Source organism: Bombina bombina, chromosome 6 (assembly GCF_027579735.1).
Source record: "Bombina bombina isolate aBomBom1 chromosome 6, aBomBom1.pri, whole genome shotgun sequence".
Lineage (NCBI taxonomy): Eukaryota > Metazoa > Chordata > Amphibia > Anura > Bombinatoridae > Bombina > Bombina bombina.
Window position 1 is genome coordinate 532,044,240 of NC_069504.1, and position 27,741 is coordinate 532,071,980.

Below are 27,741 nucleotides of genomic sequence, written 5' to 3' on the forward strand. Positions count from 1 at the left end.
GTCACTACTCCAACCAGTTGCCCAATATATTGATGCCCTTCTCCAACCTGTAGTCAGGGGTATCCGTTCCTTCGTTCTGGACACTAATGATCTTATCAGACAATTGAAAAGTGTAGACATCCAAGAGGGTGACATTTTGGTCACTTTGGATGTTAATAGTTTGTACACTATTATCCCACATCAGGTTGGTCTGATAGCAGTTAAGGAACATATCATGCAGGATCAGGCATACAATGGCCCTCCTGTTGAATTCTTGCTGACCCTGGTTGATTTTTGTTTACATAAAAACTATTTTCGATTTGAACAGAATTTTTATTTACAGATCGCTGGCACTGCGATGGCTCTTGCATGGCCCCTGCCTACGCAAACATCTTTATGTCACATTTTGAAAAACACTATTTGTGGGGTCAATGTGACGTGTCTATTAATCAAAGATACATAGACAATGTATTTTTTATTTAGCGTGGGGGTCAGCAGGAACTCCAGGAGTGGTTTCATACCATCAACAGCACTGACACTACTGTTAGGTTTAAAATGACCCACAGCGATAATGAGATACATTTTTTGGACCTCAACATCTTTATAGATGGTAACAATGTGGGTACAATGTTATACAGCAAACCTACAGATAGAAATTCAATTATTAGGGCTGATAGCTGCCACCCTCCAGTACTCCTTAAGGGCATTGTCAGATCACAAATGATCAGGACAGTACGTAATTATTCACATAGAGAAACAGGAATCTCCCAGTTGTCCGGAGTAAGGGACAAATTCTTACAGAGGGGATACAAATCCCGGCTGGTTGATGGTATCCTGGAAGAAGTATCACTTCTTTCCCAAGCGGATTTGATCGAGGAGAAACCGCAGAAGATGATGATAATATAAAATAAGCTTATCATGGCTACTACATTCGCACCGACCACCACGAACACAGGCCACATACTGAGGATCCACTGGCCGATAGTATTATCTGATCCAAAACTACACTTTACTAGGAATCTGGTTCCTATGGTGGGGTATCGGAGAACAACAAATTTGAAGGATATACTGGTCAAGACAGATCCTAAACGTTGTTACCAGAATGCAACCAGGGTCAACATCAAGGGTTAATATCGATGCCTAGGTTTTACTACGTGCAATGGGTTAATCAGCACTAAAACTTTCCATCATCCCCACTCTAACAAGAACTATACCATCAGGCACTCACTCACATGCACCATTACGCATGTGGTGTATCTACTGTTTTGCCCATGTCCCAATTTTTATGTTGGAAAAACAACATGAACACTAAGAGAACGCATGGCAAACCATAGGAGAGCAATTCATCTTGCCCCGGAGAAAGGTGATTCAGACCAACCAGTGGCAAGACACTGTGCTATCAAACGACATCCGGTGTCTTCCATACGGTACATTCTCATCGATCATGTGCCCATCTTAGACAGAGGAGGGGATAGGGGCAGGACGCTCCTTATGCAAGGAGCCCAGTGGATATATAGGCTGGGCACGATTCACCCTGGAGGACTTAACTCAGCTCCGGACTTTAAATCACTTGTTTAGTCCATATGAGTGAGATACATACCTGGGGTGCTAGCCTGTGGTGCTGGGACTTGGCTGGGAGCTTTGACTCTGAGAACCCATTATTTGGGGCCTCAGTTTCTTTTGGCTCTGGCTGCACATATCACCTGTAGCAATTTTTTGTCCCAGAGGATGTGTGCAAGTTCATGCATCATGAGGGGTCACTCAACTACCCACAGATACATGTGACTATACAATGATATTATTTTTTGTTCTGAATGGCCAATTTACTAAAGTATTGGGTACCACATATCAGGGGTGTGTTTTGTCACTCTACTACTGTGTACCCACTAGGGCATAGGAATATACATGCCAGTAATAGCCATATGCAAGTATATAAGCACATGATGAGATTTTATGTTAATTGCATCTATAATATAGTCTGAGTCTCTGAACTGATCTACATACCGTTCTTCCTGTGTATAAGGAAAGGATAAACATTCGGTGGAAACATCTATTACTCTCAAAGTTGCCTGGACTTTGTAACCAGCAATGTTGGGCAATAGAATGGCTGTAGAACAATACATCTCTCCTTGTATAACCTTGTTCAATAATAAGTGTAGAATATAGGTATGATTGCACAGTATTGATCACAGCACTTGATTTAAATGTTGACACGCAAGCATTTCTGGTTGCCATGGTTTCCAATACCTACCGTAAACCAGACTCTCTAAAAATAATTTTTCTATCTCACATATATGGCCTAATACACAGAGCGAATATGGCTAGCATTTTGGGTGATTATATGTTTTTTGTACACTTGAGCCATATTGAAGGCTCTTTTTCTTTGAGTAAATTAAAGCCATAGTGGGGTACAAGACCAGAAGTGACGTGAGTACACTTCCGGTTAGACGAGACAGTGAAACGCAGGCGTGCGTTCCAGCACTTTAGTGTAGCGCCAGAACATTGGGAGGTTTGGATTTTGATTCATTTTGATTGATTTGTTTTTTACTATATATTGTGTGATTGTTGTCACTGTTGTTATGCTGATGAAGGGTAGTACATACCCGAAAACGTTTCATTAAAGTAACTTTGATATTTCAAATATTCAACACCCAGGCAGTTGACAACTGTTGGGTCGACCTGCAGAGTGGATATATATATATATATATATATATATATATATATATATATATATATATATATATATATATATATATATATATATACTGTGTATATCATATATATATATATATATATATATATATATATATATATATATATATATATATATATATATATATATATAGCAATTGTGTAGATGGAGGGCACTCACAGGACTTTATTCAATAAGTATTCTTTATTCATATTACTAATTTCATATATTAGAGAATGTCGACGTTTCGGCCTATCTTGAGGCCTTCTTCAAGACAGTTTCATAATCTAAAAAGCATAAGCATAAAAAACAAGCAATAAAAATCACAGTAGACATAACATAATATCTATCTGTACACCAGTGACAGCCCTCCACCAGAGAGAGATTGTTATCAACCTTCACCAAAAACCTACGAATATAAACAAAGCCCAGTATAAGAGCTCACAAAATTAAAAGCCAGGGTACCAAGAATTTGAAGACAGAACCAAGACAAGGGAGAGTAGAAAAACAACAAGGAAGAAAAATACAAAGATAGAGACAAGGAGACCTAAGCATTTACTGAGACCAACAGAATCTCCACAAGGAAATAATCACTACTGTTATCAACAGTACACCAACACTAGTTAAGTAATGGACACGCTTAGACCATAAGCAAGAAACCAATCAAAGCAATAATGCAGTCTGCAAGTAAATATAAAAAACAAGAATAATAGCCATATAGTACCGTCCACCGCTCCTGTTCCCATTGAATGTTGGGGACAAAATACAACGTCATAAACACAAGTAGACATACTCAAAACCAAGTGCACAAAACAGTAAAACCCCAAAGCCAATCAATGGGCCAAGGGGGAGGGGTGTGGAACGGTGAAGACCCAATATGCACAAAGGTTTAAAGAAGAGCCGCTTCCAGAGCCTTAGGTGCTTTAACACTAATTCCATACGAACTGCAACTACAGCCCTTGGTAAGAGAGTTGGAGATGAATCAAAGCAATCATGTTTAGAAAAACTGAGAACACCATATTCAACATTCTCAAGTCACTACAAACTTACAGGCTAGTCACAGAGTATGGACCAATCACGCAATATCGGACAATAGTTAAACGGTATAAGCATTTTACGAATAGGCATAAAAGACAATATGTTATCCACACATAACCAAGCCTTCAATGTTGTGTACTGTATAATTACAAAATTACAGCAAACTGCCCAATATGAGAACCGAAGTGCTCAGTACTTAACCTCACTGCGTTAGCGAGAAAGAAAACTCCAATCTGCAGAGCCCAATCAGAGCAATGAAAACACACACACCCCCAAACTTCACATGGTACCAACCACTAATTAAAAATATAGCAACATGGGTGGCTATCTAGTCACTCCCACAGATGCATACTATCAAGGTGCACCCCAATACCTATGTTGCCAACATAACCGGATATTGTATCCATAATGAAAAGCGTGCTTGCAAGTGCACAGCAAGTTTTAACAGCGTAATATTGGACCTTAGCCTACACAGTAACAGTCATTTGCCACATGTAATTAATGCTCTAAACAGTGTGCTAAAGAGCCACAGAGTAACCAATCATACCTCAATTAGTGTGAACCGCACTCTCAAGACGGACTCCCGATACTGCAAACAGAGATACTCAGACAGCCGCGCAATTGCATTTAAATTCCGGACCTGCCTCCTGCAGGAATCAATCGCGGCGCTGCCAATATACACCCCCCCCCCCGTTCACTAACAGCTTCACACAGCTGAATCTTGTATTGCAATATAGGCGGCATCATACCGGTTATAGTAAACGGCTAGTTGATCCCAACAGGGATGGAACTAACATATAGTGACATAGCCACTAAGCACAAACAACTTGTCATTTCACCACCAATACAAGGCTTACACTGCTCAATATATTAAACATAAAATTGCTGAACAAGACACAGACGATCAGCCAACTTGGTGAAAGCAGTGTTTCAAAGACACAAAAGAATAGGGCCAGACATATAAAATGGTTGGTACCGTGTGAAGTTTGGGGGTGTGTGTGTTTTCATTGCTCTGATTGGGCTCTGTAGATTGGAGTTTTCTTTCTCGCTAACGCAGTGAGGTTAAGTACTGAGCACTTCGGTTCTCATATGTGGATAACATAGTGTCTTTTATGCCTATTCGTAAAATGCTTATACCGTTTAACTATTGTCCGATATTGCGTGATTGGTCCATACTCTGTGACTAGCCTGTAAGTTTGTAGTGACTTGAGAATGTTGAGTACGGTGTTCTCAGTTTTTCTAAACATGATTGCTTTGATTCATCTCCCCCTCTCTTGCCAAGGGCTGTAGTTGCAGTTCGTATGGAATTAGTGTTGAAGCAGCTAAGGCTCTGGAAGCGGCTCTTCTTTAAACCTTTGTGCATATTGGGTCTTCACCGTTTCACACCCCTCCCCCTGGCCCATTGATTGGCTTTGGGGTTTTACTGTTTTGTGCACTTGGTTTTGAGTATGTCTACTTGTGTTTATGACGTTGTATTTTGTCCCCAACATTCAATGTGAACAGGAGCGGTGGACGGTACTATATGGCTATTATTCTCGTATTTGATATCTACTTGCAGACTGCATTATTGCTTTGATTGGTTTCTTGCTTATGGTCTAAGCGTGTCCATTACTTAACTAGTGTTGGTGTACTGTTGATAACAGTAGTGATTATTTCCTTGTGGAGATTCTGTTGGTCTTAGTAAATGCTTAGGTCTCCTTGTCTCTATCTTTGTATTTTTCTTCCTTGTTGTTTTTCTACTCTCCCTTGTCTTGGTTCTGTCTTCAAATTCTTTACCATTCGTTTGGTACCCTGGCTTTTAATTTTGTGAGCTCTTATACTGGGCTCTGTTTATATTCGTAGGTTTTTGGTGGAGGTGGATAACAATCTCTCTCTGGTGGAGGGCTGTCACTGGTGTACAGATAGGTATTATGTTATGTCTACTGTGATTTTTATTGCTTGTTTTTTATGCTTATGCTTTTTTGATTATGAAACTGTCTTGAAGAAGGCCTCAAGATAGGTCGAAACGTCGACATTCTCTAATATATGAAATTAGTAATATGAATAAAGAATACTTATTGAATAAAGTCCTGTGAGTGCCCTCCATCTACACAATTGCTCTATACTTCCTAATTGAGGATAGCACCCAGGCATTGGCAACACAGGTGTGGAAGGTGTGCTAGGCCACAGGCTACAGTGTATATACCTTTAAGACTTTTTTCCCATGCACCCCCCTTATAAAGATTATCAAGTATACGTAATGGGCTTTGTGTCCCACCCAGCTCCCACAAACTGTTGTTTTTAAACCACGGTCTGAATAAGGACATAGGTCCTGCCAGGGACTCTTTAGCTGTATTATTTCTTTTTCTCTTGCTTGATACCATCAGAATACCCCTTATTATGGAAGACCAGGTATACAGTACTCAACCCCCTAGCCCGCAGGGTGCTAGCAGGGAGGAGGAGGCTACATTTGCATTTACAGACGATGATGCCATAAGGATACTACAATTATGTGAGTCTGACATTGTTGATGAGGTACCTATTAATGTATACTATAAGTTGCTAAACCTAAAGAGAAAAGAAGTGAATTACCGGCTTCATGCAAGTTATCTTACAGACTACTTTAAAAGGAAGATGATCCGGCGGGGATTCAGGATCAAGAACTCCCCCACTATTGGTAGGAGCAGCACTGAATTCTGTCGTAAATGGTGTCAGATAGCCAATAAGTGTTCCTTCGACTGGATACTGCTCATTATAGAAGAAGTCTTAAAAGATTAGTGGTTGAAGAACCGGATACCACGCAAAAAGACAAGGAATATGTGCTAAAGAATAATGAGAATGAGTACTGGCTAGGCAAACTGGCAGCTCAAGTGGACAAATACAGAAAAGATTTGATCAACTTTAAAAAAAAGAAAATTGCCACTGTCGAGATTGACTATCGTGAAAGAAGGGTCTATCAATGGCTGTCTGGAAAAAAAAAACCCTTAAGACAAAGAAGGAATGACCGTAAACCTAGGGTGCTAGCAAACACCATCGATACAAGTGGGGGAGAGTCTAGTGGAGCAGAATAATTTACTAGCAACTTGAACACCCAGAAACAACAGACCCAGATACAGACAAGATCCCAAAGGAAACCTCCACTACCGGCAAAAAACGTCAATCCACCCGCACAAGACACAGGCCGCACACCAGACGAAGTGGGTAGTGGAAGAAGACAGCGAAAAAATTGACAGAATCAGAGAGTGTGGTAATCAACATCAGTAGTAGACCCATTGATGATGACGAACTAAGGCTACTCAGTAAGGGATTAAGTTATGTTCAAACCCCACGAGTGGATGTGTTTGACAATCTGGTTGACATACATCACCTACAAAGGACACTGAAGGTCAAGAATCATTTTAAGAACTCGCCACCATTGAGTGAGGATAGAAGATTTGTGGTGAAGTCTGGGTTTGAACCTAGGAACACGCACCCAACCATCAAAACCTTCACTAAGGTATGCTCTTGTGAGATTAGTAATGAACTCAATGATATGGGAACATGCAGAACTAACTTAGATAAATTGGAGTGGGCAGCTCTACAAAGACTTAAGAAGGATGACTCCATTGTCATTAGACCGGCGGACAAGGGGGGTGCTATTGTGGTGCTTGACTACCAATATTATAGGCAAGAACTGTTACAACAACTAAGTGACACAGTCACTTATAGAAGATTACCTGCCAACCCAACCACGACGTATAAGAGAAAATTGGAGGATATCTTATCCTTTGCTCTGAATAACGGACACATTGAACAGACACTTTGTGATTTTTTGATGCCAGAGTTCCCCAGACATCCTATAATCTATACGATCCCAAAGATCCATAAGGACTCATCCAGACCACCAGGACGACCAATTGTGTCTGCGGTGGGATCACTATTCCAAAATTTGGTGAAGTACATTGACTTCCACTTACAGGAAGTAGTAAAGTATACTAAGGCTTTCCTCCAAGATTCAATACAGCTGATCAATCTACTTCATGACAGAGACTTTCCTGCTGACTGCTATCTTGTCATACTAGATGTCAACAGCCTCTACACCATCATTCCGCATGATTTGGGTGTAGAGGCTGTAAGACAAGCTTTGAGCAAATCAGATGAGTATATGGGTCCTCCTATTGAGATACTACTGGACTGGTTGATGATATGCCTTACTCATAACTATTTTAGGTTTGAGGAGAGTTTTTACCTCCAGTTGGTAGGAACGGCCATGGGGTCCAGCCTTGACCCGTCCTACGCAAATTTATTCATGGCGTGGTTTGAGGACAATTATGTGTTCAGCCTCAATAACCCAAATGTATTGCTATACCGCAGGTATATAGACGACCTGCTGGTCATTTGGGGTGGAACTGCAGAAGAATTGGATGGGTGGATTCAGATTCTCAACAACTCATTGACCCCGGTCAAATTCAAAAATGAGATAAGTACGGAATCGGTACACTTCTTAGATTTGTGCATCTATAAATCTGAGGCAGCTGGAGAGTGTCGGTTGAAGACAACATTATATTCTAAACCCACTGATAGGAACACTTTACTACAATTCAATAGCTACCACCCATTACAACTGAAAAGATGCATCATAAAATCCCAATAACTGCGGGTTATACGCAATAATTCTGATCAAGACATAATGCTGTCCCAGTTAGAGGAGATGAAGATGAAATTTCTCAACAGAGGGTACAACCCCACTATGGTTCAACAGACACTTGATGAGGTGAAACAGCATGAGCGTATGTCTCTAATGACTAGAGGGTCGGCAAAGGCTCCAACTACCAGTGACGAAGCACAGACGAATCTGGTGACGGACTATACTCCAGCAACCAGCAAACTACGAAAAGTGATCCATAGGAACTGGCCTCTGATAAGTGGAGACAAAACACTACCATTAAAAGACAAAACTCCCCCTCGAGTTGTGCACAAGAGTGGTCGAAGTCTGAAATCATTATTAATGAAGACTGATCCATGGAAAAAGGAAAAGACCTGGTTACATCCTGTGAAGAATGGATGCTACAAATGTGGAAGCTGCGTGACGTGCAGCTCTCTCCTCACAGGTGAAAAGTTCCCCCATCCAGCAACCAATAAAAATTATGTGATAAGACACCGGCTGACCTGCACCTCAGACTTTGTGGTTTACTTGTTATCTTGCCCATGTGGCCTCTACTATGTGGGTAAGACCATTACCCCATTCCGGGAGAGGTTAGCAAACCACAAGAGTGCCATCAGAGCAGCCCTGAAGGATGGCCACTCAGACCAGCCAGTAGCGAGGCATTTCCTTGAACAACGGCATCCTATTTCCACTCTTAGGGCTATGCTAATTGACAGAGTTGCCCCCCTGAAGCGAGGAGGGGATAGAAATTCAGAACTCCTCAGGAATGAGGCGAAGTGGATACACAGATTGAACACTTTGACTCCTAATGGCCTTAATGCGAGCATAGACTATGCTCTGTTTTTCTAATATGTTGTGGTTATCTTGGGTTCTTTCTCTTTTATAAACATTTAACCTTTGAGGTTCCCTCACTATGTTGTTCTTTTCACATCTTGCATGTCTGCACTATCCTCCTTGTTTGGTCCCTTGTGGGGATCAACATTTAGCATGAGCCATCAACTACGGTGTGGTATCCAAAACTGATTGAGTTAAACATTCTTATGATGGTCATGTTGGTATTGGTTGTGCATGGCTATAATTATGGCAACCAACATGTTTATCCGGTACTCAGTGTGGTACCCTCCCATATGGCACATATATATTGTGTTCCTACACACTCTGTAGGGCTGGGCTGTTATGATCCCCTAGTTATTGGTGTGGCGAGGGTCATTGATGTTAGTGATCTAGTTACTGACCATACAGGTTGGTATTTATCTTTTGCCCTGTCTGATATTGCTTGGGAGCTATTTGGTTTGGACATGTCTGTTTTTTTGACACACTATGTGCCAATCAACTCATCTCATGTAATTAGCATATTAAGTAAGGATGTGATTTGCAAGTCACCATATATGCATGAAGTAATACTATGTGGCTTTATTTTAATATCTGTATATGTCTAGATATCACACAAATTTATATGTCTGGCCCTATTCTTTTGTGTCTTTGAAACACTGCTTTCACCAAGTTGGCTGATTGTCTGTGTCTTGTTCAGCATTTTTATGTTTAATATATTGAGCAGTGTAAGCCTTGTATTGGTGGTGAAATGACAAGTTGTTTGTGCTTAGTGGCTATGTCACTATATGTTAGTTCCATCCCTGTTGGGATCAACTAGCCGTTTACTATAACCGGTATGATGCCGCCTATATTGCAATACAAGATTCAGCTGTGTGAAGCTGTTAGTGAACGGGGAGGTGTATATTGGCAGTGCCGAGATTGGTTCCTGCAGGAGGCAGGTCCGGTATTTAAATGCAATTGCGCGGCTGTCTGAGTATCTCTGTTTGCAGTATCGGGAGTCCGTCTTGAGAGTGCGGTTCGCACTAATTGAGGTATGATTGGTTACGGAACACTCTGTGAATCTTTAGCACACTGTTTAGAGCATTAATTACATGTGGCAAATGACTGTTACTGTGTAGGCTAAGGTCCAATATTATACTGTTAAAACTTGCTGTGCACTTGCAAGCACGCTTTTCATTATGGATACAATGTCCGGTTATGTTGGCAACATAGGTATTGGGGTGCACCTTGGTAGTATGTATCTGTGGGAGTGACTAGATAGCCACCCATGTTGCTATATTTTTAATTAGTGGTTGGTACCGTGTGAAGTTTGGGGGTGTGTGTGTTTTCATTGCTCTGATTGGGTTCTGCAGATTGGAGTTTTCTTTCTCGCTAACGCAGTGAGGTTAAGTACTGAGCACTTTGGTTCTCATATTGGGCAGTTTGCTGTAATTTTGTAATTATACAGTACACAACATTGAAGGCTTGGTTATGTGTGGATAACATAGTGTCTTTTATGCCTATTCGTAAAATGTTTATACCGTTTAACTATTGTCCGATATTGCGTGATTGGTCCATACTCTGTGACTAGACTGTAAAGTTTGTAGTGACTTGAGAATGTTGAATACGGTGTTCTCAGTTTTTCTAAACATGATTGCTTTGATTCATCTCCCCCTCTCTTGAAAAGGGCTGTAGTTGCAGTTCGTATGGAATTAGTGTTGAAGCAGCTAAGGCTCTGGAAGCGGCTCTTCTTTAAACCTTTGTGTATATTTGGTCTTCACCGTTCCACACCCCTCCCCCCCTGGCCCATTGATTGGCTTTGGGTTTTTACTGTTTTCTGCACTTGGTTTTGAGTATGTCTACTTGTGTTTATGACGTTGTATTTTGTCCCCAACATTCAATGTGAACAGGAGCGGTGGACGGTACTATATGGCTATTATTCTCGTATTTGATATCTACTTGCAGACTGCATTATTGCTTTGATTGGTTTCTTGCTTATGGTCTAAGCGTGTCCATTACTTAACTAGTGTTGGTGTACTGTTGATAACAGTAGTGACTATTTCCTTGTGGAGATTCTGTTGGTCTCAATAAATGCTTAGGTCTCCTTGTCTCTATCTTTGTATTTTTCTTCCTTGTTGTTTTTCTACTCTCCCTTGTCTTGGTTCTGTCTTCAAATTCTTTACCATTCGTTTGGTACCCTGGCTTTTAATTTTGTGAGCTCTTATACTGGGCTCTGTTAATATTCGTAGGTTTTTGGTGGAGGTGGATAACAATCTCTCTCTGGTGGAGGGCTGTCACTGGTGTACAGATAGATATTATGTTATGTCTACTGTGATTTTTATTGCTTGTTTTTTATGCTTATGCTTTTTAGATTATGAAACTGTCTTGAAGAAGGCCTCAAGATAAGCCAAAACGTCGACATTCTCTAAGATATGAAATTAGTAATATGAATAAAGAATACTTATTGAATAAAGTCCTGTGAGTGCCCTCCATCTACACAATTGCTCTATACTTCCTAATTGAGGATAGCACCCAGGCATTGGCAACACAGGTGTGGAAGGAGTGCTAGGCCACCGGCTACAGTGTATATATATATATATATATATATATATATATATATATATATACATACATACAGTATATACATACAGGTAACCCTCAGTTTACGCCGTGATTAGGAATGGTTGTAAATCGAAACCGTTGTAAATTGAAACCCAGTTTATAATGTAAGTCAATGGGAAGTGAGGGAGTTAGGTTCCAGGCCCCTCTCAAAATTGTCATAAGTAACACCTAATACATTATTTTTAAAGATTTGAAATGAAGACTTTAAATGCTAAACAGCATTATAAATTTAATAATATAGATTGTATCATCATCAAACTAAGTTTAATGACAGCACCTAATTAAATAATCACACAACAGACTGCATCATCATCAAACTAAGTTTAATGAACAAAAAACGTTTTTTTACTTGCATTTTTCTGCAATCAGTTCCCTGCATTGTTAGCGTGTTAGATAATATTGGGTCTGCACCTATTCTATGCATTTCAATCTGCAGTGATTAATAGGCAGTTAGGCACCCTCACCTCATGCAGCTGGTCAGGAAGATAATAGGGAAGTGGCTGCTAAATCTTGTTGCTCGATAGCTAATGTCTGCTCTGTGTACACAGATCAATTTCAGTCTGTTAAGTTGCATACCTTTGCTGCAAAACAAGCGGACAGCTCCACCTACTGGCTATTTTAATTAGTGCACTGCTTTCCAAAGCTTTTCAATAGCAGTCACATGACTGAAAGAAAAGGTTGTTATTCTGAAACGGCGCAAATTGAACCGGCGTAAACCGAGGGCCACCTGTAATTTTATTTTTTCTAGGTACAAAATGCGTCCTTTTACTAAATACAGAAGTCTTTCCCATTATATGACATATTTTAGTAGTGTTATTCTTATCTTTAGTTATAAAACTGCCATTTAAATATTAAATTTATGTTTCCATTATTTCATTAGTTATTGTATGGTCATTATTATAATATTCTAAGTCCTCTAATTTTTGTTGAGACATGCATTGTTCCAAAAATCTATCATTTTTACTTAGCAAGTAGTTTAATCCTGACATAGTATGCTGTATCGGGACCTTTTTTAATGTTAAGACATGATTGCAAAGTGTAATTCTGCTACAAATCCGTAGCTTAATGTTTATTAATCTTATGTTTAAGCCTCAATAAAAATTATATTAAAAAAATGTACTACTGCCATTAGTATGTGATTCTAATAACTAAAACTAATTTTGTTCTTTTAAAAAAAATTTGGGAAACTTTGCGTATGCAGCTACATATCACAATTAGTTTCCTTTTATTAGTATTGGGTACAGACTCTTTCACACCAAAGCTCAGCTCCAAAACTGCTGCTTTAATGCAAATATGAAGAGGCTATCAAATGTTGATGCACAGTGCAAGCATGAACGGAAAGCTCATTTGTTAAGTAAGATACGAAAGTACACTTGGTCTGGTTCTATACATGGTCCTCAGTCTGCGACCCTTTTATTTAGCATACTGTATCGAGTAACACAGTCTTAGTGTTTTTTTAAGATTTAACGGAATGCTTTAACTCCATATCTTTGAAGGAAATGTAATTTAGATATTAAGATTAACTATCAAATTCTAAGTCCCACTCTTTAAATCAAGCGACTTATCCTCAGACTTACCATCTTGTGTGTTTTGGCTCAGGATGGTTGTACGAAGCTCTTCTAAACTAATTCCCAAACACTCACAAATTTCTTCTCGCTTGTATGGCTCTGGATGAAGAACTTCCTCCACAACAGCCAGAATGTCTTCAAGGGTGAACCCAAGTTTACTTTGGACAGCTTCAAGCTTCATCAGGCTTTTCCAGTCTAGTCCTTTTGACTTTGCTAGAATCTAAGAACACATTAAGGGTTGTACATTTACTATAAATTATTTAAACATTTTAAAACATTAAAAAAAAAATGCAACTTATAGTGCATCTTAGGTGAACGTATTAAAATGTATCAACCTTTGTTCATTCTGTAAAAATACATTTTAAAAAATTCATGACAGAAGTTTAAATTGTAATAATATACAAGAAATAAAGATACCTTATAACAGCACTCTTAGTCAGTTAAACTTTTACTTTGATTGTTGCGCATAAATACACTGTAACAACCCTACTGTGCACAGTGAACATAGAAATAAACATCAAACTAGTCAGGTAAGGTAACACTCTCCTACCTAACATGCACCAATAATAATTAACAAAAAGAGGAAAAATACACATTAGTTGCAAAATGCTAGCGGCTAGCATATATCTATACACAAAACACGGCAATCTTCAGTAATAAATGTTTATACTTATTGTTGAATGTCCATTAGTGTACCAGCAATTAATCCTAGGACTGCACAAACCATTGATAGGAAAAAAGAGGTATTGTAATCCATAAGATAGTTGATGCAAAAACACGTTGCTGTGGTTGCCTTGTGTTTGTAAGATTTCACAGACCTGTTTAAAGGTAGCCGCTGACATGTGGTAAAAGGTGGAAGTGATCCTGGAAGGAGCTCGACCTCTCATACACGGCCGGAAACCAGGTAACCACGGTATAGGCTTGCCGCGGAGGGATTCAGTGTCAACGTCCCAACACCATCTCCTTCTACACTCTCACACCGCTGAGATATACAGTGACAAATAGATCCAACGATCCACCAACAATAGCAAGTTGTGTAGTTCCTCCCAATACTCAGAATAAAACTGAGTTGATCGCCGACGTACGTTTCACCAAAAGTTTGGCTTCATCCGGGCTAGTATATTGAAAAGTTTGACATTGCCCTTTTTTAAGGCTAATGAATGTGCAACCACCTCCGGAAGTGCTGCCTGTGAATATAGGTTCCTATCTAATACAGTATATAATATTGAGATCCAACAAATAGTTACTTATTAGTATTCATGCTTCTATATACTATTATATACATATCTGTTACTATTAACAATAATTGGTGCATATTGTATTGTAACCGTATGGTTCCCTTAAAGTGACAGTGATATTGTTATATCTTAATTTTTATTAAATAAATATTTATCACAATTTGTTCATTTGGACTCTGTTAAATCAGCTATTTTGCAAGTTATTATTTAATTAGACTAACCTAAATTATTAATTTGGTACTCTATTTCATCAAATTTCATACAAATTATTTTATATTTACAGAAAGTGACCCAAATTATTCTCTTCATTAAGGCCATAAGGCGCAAGCGTCCCTAAATTGAAGATCCACTTGCTCTCACGTTGTAGCAATATTCTATCCATATTGCCACCTCTGATTCCCAAGTTAACCCTATCAATGCCAATAATTCTAAAATTGCGTGGTGAAGAAATATGGTATTTTGTGAAATGCCTCGCTATGCTTGATGTAACTGATTCATGTTCAATATCTCTTTTATGTTCTAAGGTGCGGTAGCGAAGGGCTCTTGTAGTCTTACCCACATAGTATAGGGGACAGATACACTTCGCCAAATACACTAATCCTTCAGTCCTACAGGTAATTTTGGTTCTAATCCTGTAAATCTTGCCCTTACTGTCATGCTAATTTTGTTCAACCAGTTAGGACTATTCTGTGGTTTAATGTAGTGACTATGTACTAGGTTATCACGTAGGTTTGGTGCCCTACATGCTGTCATTAAGGGTTGAGGGGTTAAAACTTGGTTACGTTTGGAATCTGTTTGAAGAATGTGCCAATACCGTTTCATTATTTTCCTTATATCCTCCCACTTTTAATTATATCCTGTTATGAACCGAATCTTATCTTGCAGTCCTGTCATTTTTTTTTATTTGCTAATAGAGAAATTGAAAATGCTATCCTCTTGAGACTGATCACGTTGGCGTTGGTATGCATGACTGATCAGTTTCTTTGGGTAGCCTCTATCAGTGAATCGTTTTGTTAACTCTTGATTCTTGGATGAAATCTTCATTAGATGTGCAATTCCTTCGAGCTCGAAAGAAGTTCAAATTGTGTCAATTCACTGTCAATAAATTTTCCCCAAAATTTGAATTTTGTTTGTTTTATTTCTCTGTAATATATCAGGACACCTGATTGTGCCGCAAGGGTTTTGCTATTGATGTTTTGACAACTTGGAGGAGGAGGTAGGAAGCAGATCCTGACATTTGTTGCTCTATTCCACTGTGTTCCTGTCTTTTAGTACAACTATTTTTTGTTTGTTTGAAAATTAGATGATGCCTTAAAAGATACAAAAAAAAAATTAAACTCAACACTTTTTTTTTTTTTTAATCTCCTGGTTGTTTTCACATAGTATTAAACTTGCTTCTCTCATAACCTTATTATTCAGTATTCCATTCCTATGTCAACCATATATGCCACATATGTTTTCATGTTTCCATTCAAATAAAATAGATGCAATGGTATTTCATGTGTCAGGTGTGTTTTGAACATTTCTACTTGTTCAGTGCTTGTGGTTAAAATGTCTCAATGTCTTGTGGCCCTCTGGAATAGGTAGAAACTCTCCCTGATGTCTGCAGAGTCCCCTTCTTACATATATACCTATTATTCCACCACAAAATATTTATAAACAGTAAGGGCATGATGATCAGAAGCTCGCCGTCATAGAGAAAAATCACACAAAATATTTTAATATATTATAATGCAGGTGTCTCTCAATCACATGCAGAACCCTGCATTGAAAGACAAACAGGGAGCTTGCAGTACTGACAAGACTTCTTTGGTAATCTCACCAGAGCAGAAAGTTTTAGATCTTCAGGCACTAAAAGAGCCTGTTTGAAGGTAGGGAGAAGCAGAGAAAGAAAGCTAAGCTAATCCCCAAGGCAGAACATGCAGTGATCTGAGATGTCATCGCAGAAAATGCAGCATGTCTGAAGAAAGAACAGGATACATGCAGGAATTATTAGCGATTTAACTTTTCAGCGCTGCTCCACATTAGAGCTGTGCTCTGGCTGCACTGTAGGTGTAAGTTTTCCTTATCACAGTTCATCCAGAGCAAAGTGCTGTTTTAAGTGAACAGTGAAATATGCAGTAGCGCTGCAAAGCAGTAGTGCATTGATTGACTGGCTCTCAGAGATTGTTTCAAGCCCATTCCCTAGCCTTTAACTGTTTGCAAAGCTGTTTTTTCTGAATGTAAGATGTTTGTATGAGCAATGCACCTTTTTTATTACTACTTCTATGTTGGATTATGTCTGCAGCTAATTTGCAATGCAATTTTCAACTATTGCACTATATTATAGAACTTTAAATATTGCTTTATTCTCCATTTAACTAACATGTTGCAAGTTAACTGGTGCTTTAGTGTAACTGCCTAATTTATAATTGAATTTGATTTAAAAATGACCTGCAGAAAAATTTTCACTAAAAAAAAATCTCATCGCAGAAAGTAAAAAAAAGTGAGCCCGCCCTATACTTTATATAGATATTGTGGGGCACACTAACATCTCTCATATTATAAGCAGTGAGTTATGTGTTATGCACTAGCGCAACACATAATAGCAATAAAAAGTTTAGCATGCCTATAGACCTGAAGTAAAGTGTTAGGGCTAGATAAAAAGTATAACAAAACATATATATATATATATATATATATATATATATATATATATATATATATATATATATATATATATATATATATATTATTATTATTATTATTATTATCGGTTATTTGTAGAGCGCCAACAGATTCCGCAGCGCTAATATATATATATATATATATATAACATATAAAAAAACAGAATTTATGCTTACCTGATAAATTTCTTTCTCTTGTGATGTATCGAGTCCACGGATTCACCCATACTTGTGGGATATTCTCCTTCCCTACAGGAAGTGGCAAAGAGAGCACCCACAGCAGAGCTGTCTATATAGCTCCTCCCTTAGCTCCGCCCCCCAGTCATTCGACCGAAGGCTAGGAAGAAAAAGGAGAAACTATAGGGTGCAGTGGTGACTGAAGTTTTTTAATTAAAAATATACTACCTGTCTTAAACAGACAGGGCGGGCCGTGGACTCGATACAGCACAAGAGAAAGAAATTTATCAGGTAAGCATAAATTCTGTTTTCTCTTGTAAGATGTATCGAGTCCACGGATTCATCCATACTTGTGGGATACCAATACCAAAGCTTTAGGACACGGATGAAGGGAGGGACAAGACAGGTACCCTAAATGGAAGGCACCACTGCTTGTAAAACCTTTCTCCCAAAAATAGCCTCCGAAGAAGCAAAAGTATCGAATTTGGTAGTGTGACCAAGACCAAGTCGCCACCTTACAAATCTGTTCAACAGAAGCCTCATTTTTAAAAGCCCATGTGGAAGCCACTGCTCTAGTAGAATGAGCAGTAATTCTTTCAGGAGGCTGCTGGCCAGCAGTCTCATAAGCCAAACGGATGATGCTTTTCAGCCAAAAGGAAAGAGAGGTAGCCGTAGCCTTTTGACTTCTCCAGTTACCAGAATAAACAACAAACAATGAAGATGTTTGACGGAAATCTTTAGTTGCTTGTAAGTAGAACTTTAAAGCACGAACCACATCAAGATTGTGCAACATACGTTCCTTCTTTGATGAAGGATTAGGACACAGAGAAGGAACAACAATCTCCTGATTGATATTCCTATTAGAAACAACCATAGGAATAAACCCAGGTTTGGTACGCAAAACCACCTTATCTGCATGGAAAACCAGGTAAGGTGAGTCACACTGTAAAGCAGATAACTCAAGCCGAGGAGATAGCTACTAAAAACAAAACTTTCCAAGATAGAAGCTTAATATCTATGGAATGCATAGGTTCAAACGGAACCCCTTGAAGAACATTAAGAACCAAGTTTAGGCTCCATGGCAGAGTAACAGGTTTAAATACAGGCTTGATCCTGACCAAGGCCTGACTAAACGCTTGAACATCTGGGACATCTGCCAGACGTTTGTGTAAAAGAATAGACAAAGCAGATATTTGTCCTTTTAAGGAACTAGCTGATAATCCCTTCTCCAATCCTTCTTGGAGAAAGGACAAAATTCTAGGAATCCTAATCTTACTCCATGAGTAACCCTTGGATTCACAGCAACAAAGATATTTGCGCCAAATCTTATGATAGATTTTCCTGGTGACAGGCTTTCTAGCCTGAATCAGGGTATCAATGACCGACTCAGAGAAACCACGCTTTGATAGAATCAGGCGTTCAATCTCCAAGCAGTCAGATGCAGAGAAATTAGATTTGGATGCTTGAATGGACCTTGGATTAGAAGGTCCTGCCTCATTGGCAGAGTCCACTGTGGAACAGATGACATGTCCACCAGGTCTGCATACCAAGTCCTGCGTGGCCACGCAGGCGCTATCAGAATCACCGAAGCTCTCTCCTGCTTGATTCTGGCAACCAGACGTGGGAGGAGAGGAAATGGTGGAAATACATGAGCCAGATTGAAGGACCAGGGCACTGCTAGAGCATCTATCAGTACCGCCTGGGGATCCCGGGACCTGGACCCGTAACAAGGAAGTTTGGCGTTCTGTCGGGACGCCATCAGATCCAATTCTGGTGTGCCCCATAGCTGAGTCAGTTGGGCAAACACCTCTGGATGGAGCTCCCACTCCCCCGGATGAGAAGTCCGCTCTTGGAACTGGGCGGATCACTCCCATGGTATGTAGGTCTTCTACACAGCGTAAGAACGCCTCTCTCTTTGCCTGGTTTGCAGACAATTGAGAAATGTGAAATCTCCCCCTTGGGGGGGAGTCTTTGAAGTCCAGAAGATATCCTTGGGACACAATTTCTAAAGCCCAGGAATCATGAACATCTCTTGCCCATGCCTGAGCGAAGAGAGAGAGAGAGTCTTCAGACTGACTTGAAGTGGACAGAATTCCCCTCTTGCTTTGCTGCAGGGGAAGCTGAAGCGGGACCACCCTTGAAGTTCCGAAAGGAACGAAAATTATTTTGTTTGGTCCTCATCTTATTTGTTTTATCCTGAGGGAGGGCATGGCCTTTCCCTCCAGTGATGTCTGAAATAATTTCTTTCAGTGCAGGCCCGAATAGGGTCTTTCCTTTGAAAGGGATGTTCAACAATTTAGATTTTGATGACACATCAGCAGACCAGGACTTAAGCCATAATGCCCTGCATGCTAAAATGGCAAAACCTGAATTCTTTGCCGCTAATTTAGCCATTTGGAAAGCGGCATCTGTAATGAAAGAATTAGCCAACTTAAGGGCCTTAATTCTATCCATAATATCCTCTAATGGAGTCTCCACCTGGAGAGCCTCTTCTAGAGCCTCAAACCAGAAAGCAGCTGCAGTAGTTACAGGAACAATGCATGCAATAGGTTGGAGAAGAAAACCTTGAACAAACATTTTCTTTAGGAGACCCTCTAATTTTTTATCCATAGGATCTTTGAAAGCACAACTGTCTTTCGATAGGTATAGTTGTACGCTTAGCAAGAGTAGAAATAGCTCCCTCCATCTTAGGAACAGTCTGCCACGAGTCCTGCATGGTGTCAGATATGGGAAACCTTTTCTTAAAAACAGGAGGGGGAGCGAACGGAATACCTGGTCTATCCCACTCCTTAGTAACAATAGTCACAATCCTCTTAGGGACTGGAAAAACATCAGTGTAAACAGGAACCTCTAAGTATCTGTCCATTTTACACAATTTCTCTGGGACCACTATAGGGTCACAATCGTGTAGAGTAGCTAATACCTCCTTGAGCAATAAGCAGAGGTGTTCAAGCTTAAATTTAAAGGCCGTCATATCAGAATCTGTCTGAGGGAGCGTCTTTCCTGAATCAGAAATCTCTCCCTCAGATAACAAATCCCTTACCCCTACTTAAGAACATTTTGAGGGTATATCGGATACGGCTACTAAAGCGTCAGATGGCTCAGCATTTGTTCTTAACCCAGAGCTGTCACGCTTTCCTTGTAAACCAGGCAGTTTAGAGAAAACCTCTGTGAGGGTTTTATTCATAACTGTGTCCATGTCTTGTAAAGTAAATGAATTTGACGCACTAGAGGTACTTCGTCACTTGTGCGTCACTTGTGTGGGCGTTACTGGTTGTGACACTTGGGGAGAGCTAGATGCTAAACCCTCATTTCCTTCTGTCTGAGAATCATCTATTGCAATATTTTTAAGTGCTAAAATATGCTCTTTATAATTTATAGACATATCAGTGCAAGTGGGACACATTCTAAGAGGGGGTTCCACAATGGCTTCTAAACACATTGAACAAGGATTTTCCTTGGTGTCAGACATGTTAAACAGGCTAGTAATGTAACAAGCAAGCTTGGAAAACACTTTAATCAAAGTAAATAACACTTTAAACAAAAACGGTACTGTGCCTTTAAGAGAAAAAAAGCTGCACAAACTCTGCAAAACAGTGTAAAAAAGCAGTAAACAAAACAAAATTTTTACAGTAGCATCATAAAGCCTTAGTAACTTTGCACCACTATGCAAATAAACAATTAACCCCTTAATGTAAAAAACGGATTGAAAAAAACGTCAAAACCAGTAAAATAACATTCAGCACCTTGCCACAGCTCTGCTGTGGCGCCTACCTGCCCTTTAGGAACGATTTGTGGGGAAAAAACTTCTTTACAGCCATCAAATACAGTAGGAACCTCTGGAGAAGTAGCTGGATGCTTCTGAGGTAAAGAAACTGCGCAACTGAGGCACGAAAATAGGCCCCTCCCACCTCACTCGATGTTATGGGGCCTAAAAGAAACACAACAGAGTGTTTCATAAACTAGCCATGTGGGTTAATAACCCTTAAACAAGCCACAAAGACCCTTTAAAGTCCCTCAAAAAACGTTATATTTGCAATAAAACCAAAACGTTTTTTCCTATCTGTAACAAATGAGCCCTTTATGCAAGCTTGGATTTTTTACTGAATACAGCTTAACTTTCCTTCATGGGGATATTGCCAGCCTTTTCTAGAAATAACACAGTCTGTCTAGAAAAAAATAGACTGAACATACCTTAATGCAGTTTAGCCTGCAAACCGTTCCCCCAACTGAAGTTTTCCTGTACTCTTCAGCCCTTGTGAGAACAGCAGTGGATCTTAGTTTCAAAATCCTAAGATCATCATCCTCCTTGCAGAAATCTTCATCCCTTTTCTGCCAGAGAGTAAATAGTACACACCGGTACCATTTAAAATAACAAACTTTTGCTTGAGAAAATAAAAACTAACATTTTTGTCACCACACTCACTTTACCCTTCCTAGCAGTTAAGCAGGCAAAGAGAATGACTGGGGGGCGGAGCTAAGGGAGGAGCTATATAGACAGCTCTGCTGTGGGTGCTCTCTTTGCCACTTCCTGTAGGGAAGGAGAATATCCCACAAGTATGGATGAATCCGTGGACTCGATACATCTTACAAGAGAAATAATTCACACATACACACATATAAAAAATAAACTAGGTGTTTATTATTTATTGAAATGTGTGACAAGGTGTTGGACTGGAAAGACTCAAAAGTGTACTATATGTGTCTTTGAATTTAATTAGGTATACAGTATATGTGTATGTATGTATTGTGTGTACATACATATGTGTATGTTTGTGAATTCTTACACACATATATACATACAAATCACCTTGTACTGGAAAATGTTATTTTCTCTCTGGCCCTCTTTGTTAGAAGTAAATGAAAACAATCTTTTGTGAGATCAATTGTGGAAAGAAATCTAGTCTTTTTTCATAATATGAAATTCTAGCATCTTCTTCACTTTCTTTCCTAAGATATTGTGCACGGCTTGAATAATTACTGTTGGAAATATTACTCCTGGCGAGCAGGAGGAGGCAAAGAGCACCACAGTTAAACTGCTATAGTATCACTCCCTTACCCACAACCCTCAGTCATTCTCGTTGCCTTCGGTGCATGTAGGAGGTGAAGTTTAGGTGTCTGAAGAAAACTTTTGATTTCATCTACAAGCAAGTTTTGGGGTATAGCCGTATTCCACATCATTCCTTGCAGTTGGGTAGTGGTGGCTTCTAAAGCAGTTAGGAACTTGTAAAGAGGTACTTACTGCGTTTTCCTAACAATTGCTGCCCTAGTTTAGAAAGCCAGAGTTGGCTACTCTGTTCTTTCTTTTTCAAAGGTCTCTGTGAGGAACTGTGTCCTCTCATACCTTGTAACTGTCTACATGCCGGTCAGTGGAGCAAGTAAGTGCTTTTTCTTCCAGTTGGGGAGACCATGCACTTAACAAATTAAAAGACACTGCTTTTTTATTGGGACATAGATAATCCTGTTGTATGGGTTACACTGTGGCATGAAGCAAGCACTGTAGCATGTGTGAGACTAACATTTAAACTCTTTTAAAAAGAAAGGGTAAAATGTTTTTATTAGGATTTATTTTCTGACACATATTTACTTGATAAAACAATACAAGTTTAAACTGAAAGTAAGGCTGCATTTTCTATTTCAGCAGTTTATTCATTTTCCTTTTGCTTTAAAATAAAACAATGCCATTTGAAACTGTCAGGTTTGAAAAAAATGATATTTCTGGTACTCAGTGTACCAGGAAGTGGTGCCTCTCTGTGTTGCAGCAGTAATTTGAGCATGGCAGTTGTGGTCACATGACCGGCTTTACTTCATAACGTTTCTGAGGAAAAAGTTGCTTTTCTCCATTTCTGGGTGATCCGGTCTTAATTGGTAATGGTAAGGCACCTCAGTAATTGAGGTGAGGGGTTGCCTGAGGGGTATTTTAGAAGTTTATTTGATGTTTATTAAATGTTTTTTCTTAACTTTTCTCACATAATTTTAGCTGGGGATCGATCCTAATTTGGGATAAAATTTAAAGTGTATTTTTTTCTTGCCTTATTTTAATTGAATATTAAAATCTTTGAAACTTATCTGTACAAGTTTATTTACTGTTTCACAACATATCTGATATGGAGCAAGAGCATGCTCTCATAAATTCATACTTATGTTTAGATGCACAAATTGCAGCTCCTATACAATTTTGTTCTTCATGTGTCAAGAAAAATTTGCAAAATAAAAGTAAAATTTTTGAGCCTAATGTCTCTCAGGATGATGCTGTTAAAATAATACCTCAGCTTTCTCCTGCTATGTTCCAAGCCTCAATGGCATCACATGCAGTGCCCTGCAGTTCCTCTATAACTCCTAGTGGAGTTTATTTAAACGCAGAAATTGCTACCCAGGTATCTTCAGCGGTATCTGTGGCATTAGCTGCCATTCCTAGATTACAGGGAAAACACAAGAGGAAATCTAAAAATTCAGAAAGTAAGGTGCCTTTCCTTAGTTCTGCTTCCCAAATTGCCCTTTCTCATAAGTCTGATGAGGAAGATACATCAGGACTTTCTGAGGGTGAAATCTCAGATTTGGACAGTATAATTCCTTCTTCTGAGACTGAGGTGGTATCCTTCAGATTTAAGCTTGAACACCTTTGTTTGTTAAAGAAGGTTTTAGCTACTTTAGATGACTCTGATGCCCCTGTCGTTGTCGCTCCTAAGAAATCTAGTAAACTTAATAGTTTCTTTGATTAACCATCCACTTCTGAGGTTTTTCCTGTGCCGGACCGTGCTAGGTAGATTATCTCACAGGAATGAGAGAAACCAGGGGTGTCTTTTTCCCCGTCTCCCATGTTTAAGAAAATGTTTCCTGTCAAGGACTTCATTAAAGTCCCTTGGTATACTGTACCCAAAGTTGAAGGGGCCATTTCCACTCTGGCTAAGAGAACCACTATTCCTATTGAGGATAGCTGCTCTTTTAAGGATCCGATGGACAAGAAGCTGGAGGCTTATTTGAAAAAGATTCAGGCCAATGTAAGGCGACTTTGCAGCCGCCTTAGGCGTCCCCAGCAGGCGTCAGCATTCAACAAATCAGCTGCTTGATTACTTTAAAAAAATATATGTGTGCACAAGCGCAAACGGCACACACACAGCACTGTCACTCATACTCTTCTCAGGACACTGTGACAGCTTTATTCATGATGGGTGGGGTGGGGGTCAGGTGGGCCCAAGCGCTGAGCATGTTGGCACTCTGGTCACTGGGCACAGACAGACAGTTCATAGAGCTCCTCCTCCGTTCAAGTCACACTTGCTGTTTGCCTGCGTCGTATCGCATCTGTTCGGCACTGACTTGGCATAAAAACGGTTGAGTATGCTGACTGGTCTGGACCGTCTGTCAGTCAAGTGACGTCATGTGAGAGGCTGGAGGCGGCTCAGACAGTGTGGAGCTGTTGCGAGGGAAACAACACACAAGGATGCTGGCGCCCAAATTGTGACTATAGATTACTGTACTGACAGTGTCACAGTCACTGTCTTCTATGATGTATCAGATGTTGAAATTGAGGGAGGGAGCCACGTAAGGGAAGCCCACTCACCCCCCCCCCAGATGGCCAGAGAGACCGGCGCCTCTGTGTAACTGAAATGTGAGACAGTGAGAGAGAGGTAGGTAATGGTTGTCACATATTTTTTTTTTGAGAGCCTAGGCTATGTACAGAGACATGAGATCACCACACTATTCACTTCATATTCACTTGACTTGACTTATGTTATGATAAGTGAAGATGAGAACCCAGGTTACCCCAGGTCAGGTGTAATTTCTGGGTGGGGGGAGGGGAGCTGCTATCTGCTATATATATAAATATATAATATATATTTATATATAATATATATAATATATATATATAAATAAATATAATATATATAATATATATATATATATATATATATATAAATATAATATATATAATATATATATATATATATATATATATATATATATATATATATATATATATAAATATAATATATATAATATATATATATATATATAATATACAGTGGAGCAAAAAAGTATTTAGTCAGCCACCAATTGTGCAAGTTCTCCCACTTAAAAAGATGAGAGAGGCCTGTAATATTTATCATAGGTATACCTCAACTATGAGAGACAAAATGTGGAAACAAATCCAGACAATCACATTGTCTGATTTGGAAAGAATTTATTTGCACATTATGGTGGAAAATAAGTATTTGGTCAATATCAAAAGTTCATCTCAATACTTTGTTATATATCCTTTGTTGGCAATGACAGAGGTCAAATGTTTTCTGTAAGTCTTCACAAGTTTGTCACACACTGTTGCTGGTATGTTGGCCCATTCCTGCATGCAGATCTCCTCTAGAGCTGTGATGTTTTTGGGCTGTCGCTGGGCAACACAGACTTTCAACTCCCTCCAAAGGTTTTCTATGTGGTTGAGATTTGGAGACTGGCTAGGCCACTCCAGGACCTTGAAATGCTTCTTACGAAGCCACCCCTTCGTTGCCCAGGCGCTGTGTTTGGGATCATTGTCATGCTGAAAGACCCAGCCACGTTTCATCTTCAATGCCCTTGCTGATGGAAGGAGGTTTGCACTCAAAATCTCACAATACATGGCCCCATTCATTCTTTCATGTACACGGATCAGTCGTCCTGTTCCCTTTGCAGAGAAACAGCCCCAAAGCATGATGTTGCCACCCCCATGCTTCACAGTAGGCAGTGATGTGCAGTCACTAGAGGCAGTGCTTCACCTCTCATATGGGCAAAAATATATTTTTTTTTATTGGCTTTAAAAAAAAAATAATTTTTTTTTTCCCCAGCATTTTTTTTTCTCACAGCTATATGTTTTGCAATGGAGAGGCACAAGCAGGTCTGCCCACCATTACACAACATGCTGTGCCACCTACTGGATGCAGGTGGCAGTCCTATTTGGGCTGAACCAATCCAGTGAGAGGCATTAGTAAGTGGAACTTAGGGTTGAGGCTGGATGTTAAATCATATAAAACAAAACAAAAACGGAAAAAAACAACTTTCTTATATTTTGTTGCTGTCCTGTGAACCTGCTAGCTTTGCTAAAGTGAAAAAGAGAGTTCTGTTCTTCCCCTCTAAGTGCAGTGGAATGTGCCACTGTCACTTCCTGAATCCTTACAGAGCAGGAAAAGAGGCACAGAGAGCAGTGTTTCAGCCACATCTTATTAAAGTAAGATTTTACTGAAAGGGATTCTGTTAGTAAAAATGATAATTTAATGAATGTGGTTTAGTGTTTTTTTTTACTCTTTTACAGCAGGGTCGTTTTTGTATTTTGTTTACTCAAACTTTACACCCACTAACTTAGCAGCTTGCCTCTGTACTTCACACTAAATTATAGACTCATTTTCTGAACTCTCTGTAGCTCTGCTGTTTTATTACTTTAAAATGTAGTGGTCCCCCCCCCCCTTGTGTGTGTGTGTGTGTGTGTGTCTCTCTATCTATCCATCTCTCTCCTTATGTGTTGTTCTCCCCCATGGTCTCTTTCTCTCTCTGTCTCTCTTCCTCCCCCTCTGACTCTCATCCCTTATGTAATGAAAGAATCTATAAGCATAATTTGCAGCATTAAAGTAAAAAGTATGTTTTAAACATATTTTAATGGGCATGGATTTCTAGATCTCATAATCAGAGCAAGCATTGTGTTATCTGGCAAGAGTTTCTGTTACAATCCTTTTAGACTAAAATCAGATGTTTACTAAGTTGACCAGTTTTCCAAGACACCATTTAAAGGGACATGAAACCCATATGAAACCCATATGCAAATTTAAATAACTTTCCAATTTACATCTAATATCTAATTTTCTTCATTCTTTTTATGTCCTTTGTTGAAAATCATATCTAAATATGCTCAGTAGCTGCTGATTGGTGGCTGCACATAGATACCTCATGTGATTGGCTCACCCATGTGCATTGCTATTTCTTCAACAAAGGATATCTAAAGAATGAAGGTGTATCCTAGCCACTGCCTCACCAGCCTCTGACGTCACTGCACGTCACTGACAGTAGGTATGGTGTTCTTTGGTTGAAACTCAGCATTATCTCTCCTCCAAATACGACGAGTTGTGTTTCTACCAATCAGTTCTACTTTGGTTTCATCTGACCATATGACATTCTCCCAATCCGCTTCTGGATCATCCAAATGCTCTCTAGCATACTTCAGACGGGCCTGGACATGTACTGGCTTAAGCAGTGGGACACGTCTAGCACTGCAGGATCTGAGTCCCTGGCGGCGTAGTGTGTTACTGATGGTAGCATTTGTTACGTTGGTCCCAGCTCTCTGCAGGTCATTCACTAGGTTCCC

The 27,741-nt window shown here is 39.5% G+C and overlaps 1 protein-coding gene across 1 annotated transcript in view; it reads right to left on the bottom strand.

The window, feature by feature from the left end:
* GALK2 (galactokinase 2) overlaps positions 1-27,741 on the bottom strand; it is a 672,315-nt gene that overhangs the window by 134,735 nt on the left and 509,839 nt on the right. Inside the window, 1 exon segment of the mRNA XM_053717454.1 lies at positions 13,346-13,556. Coding sequence (XP_053573429.1) covers positions 13,346-13,556 — 211 coding nt within the window.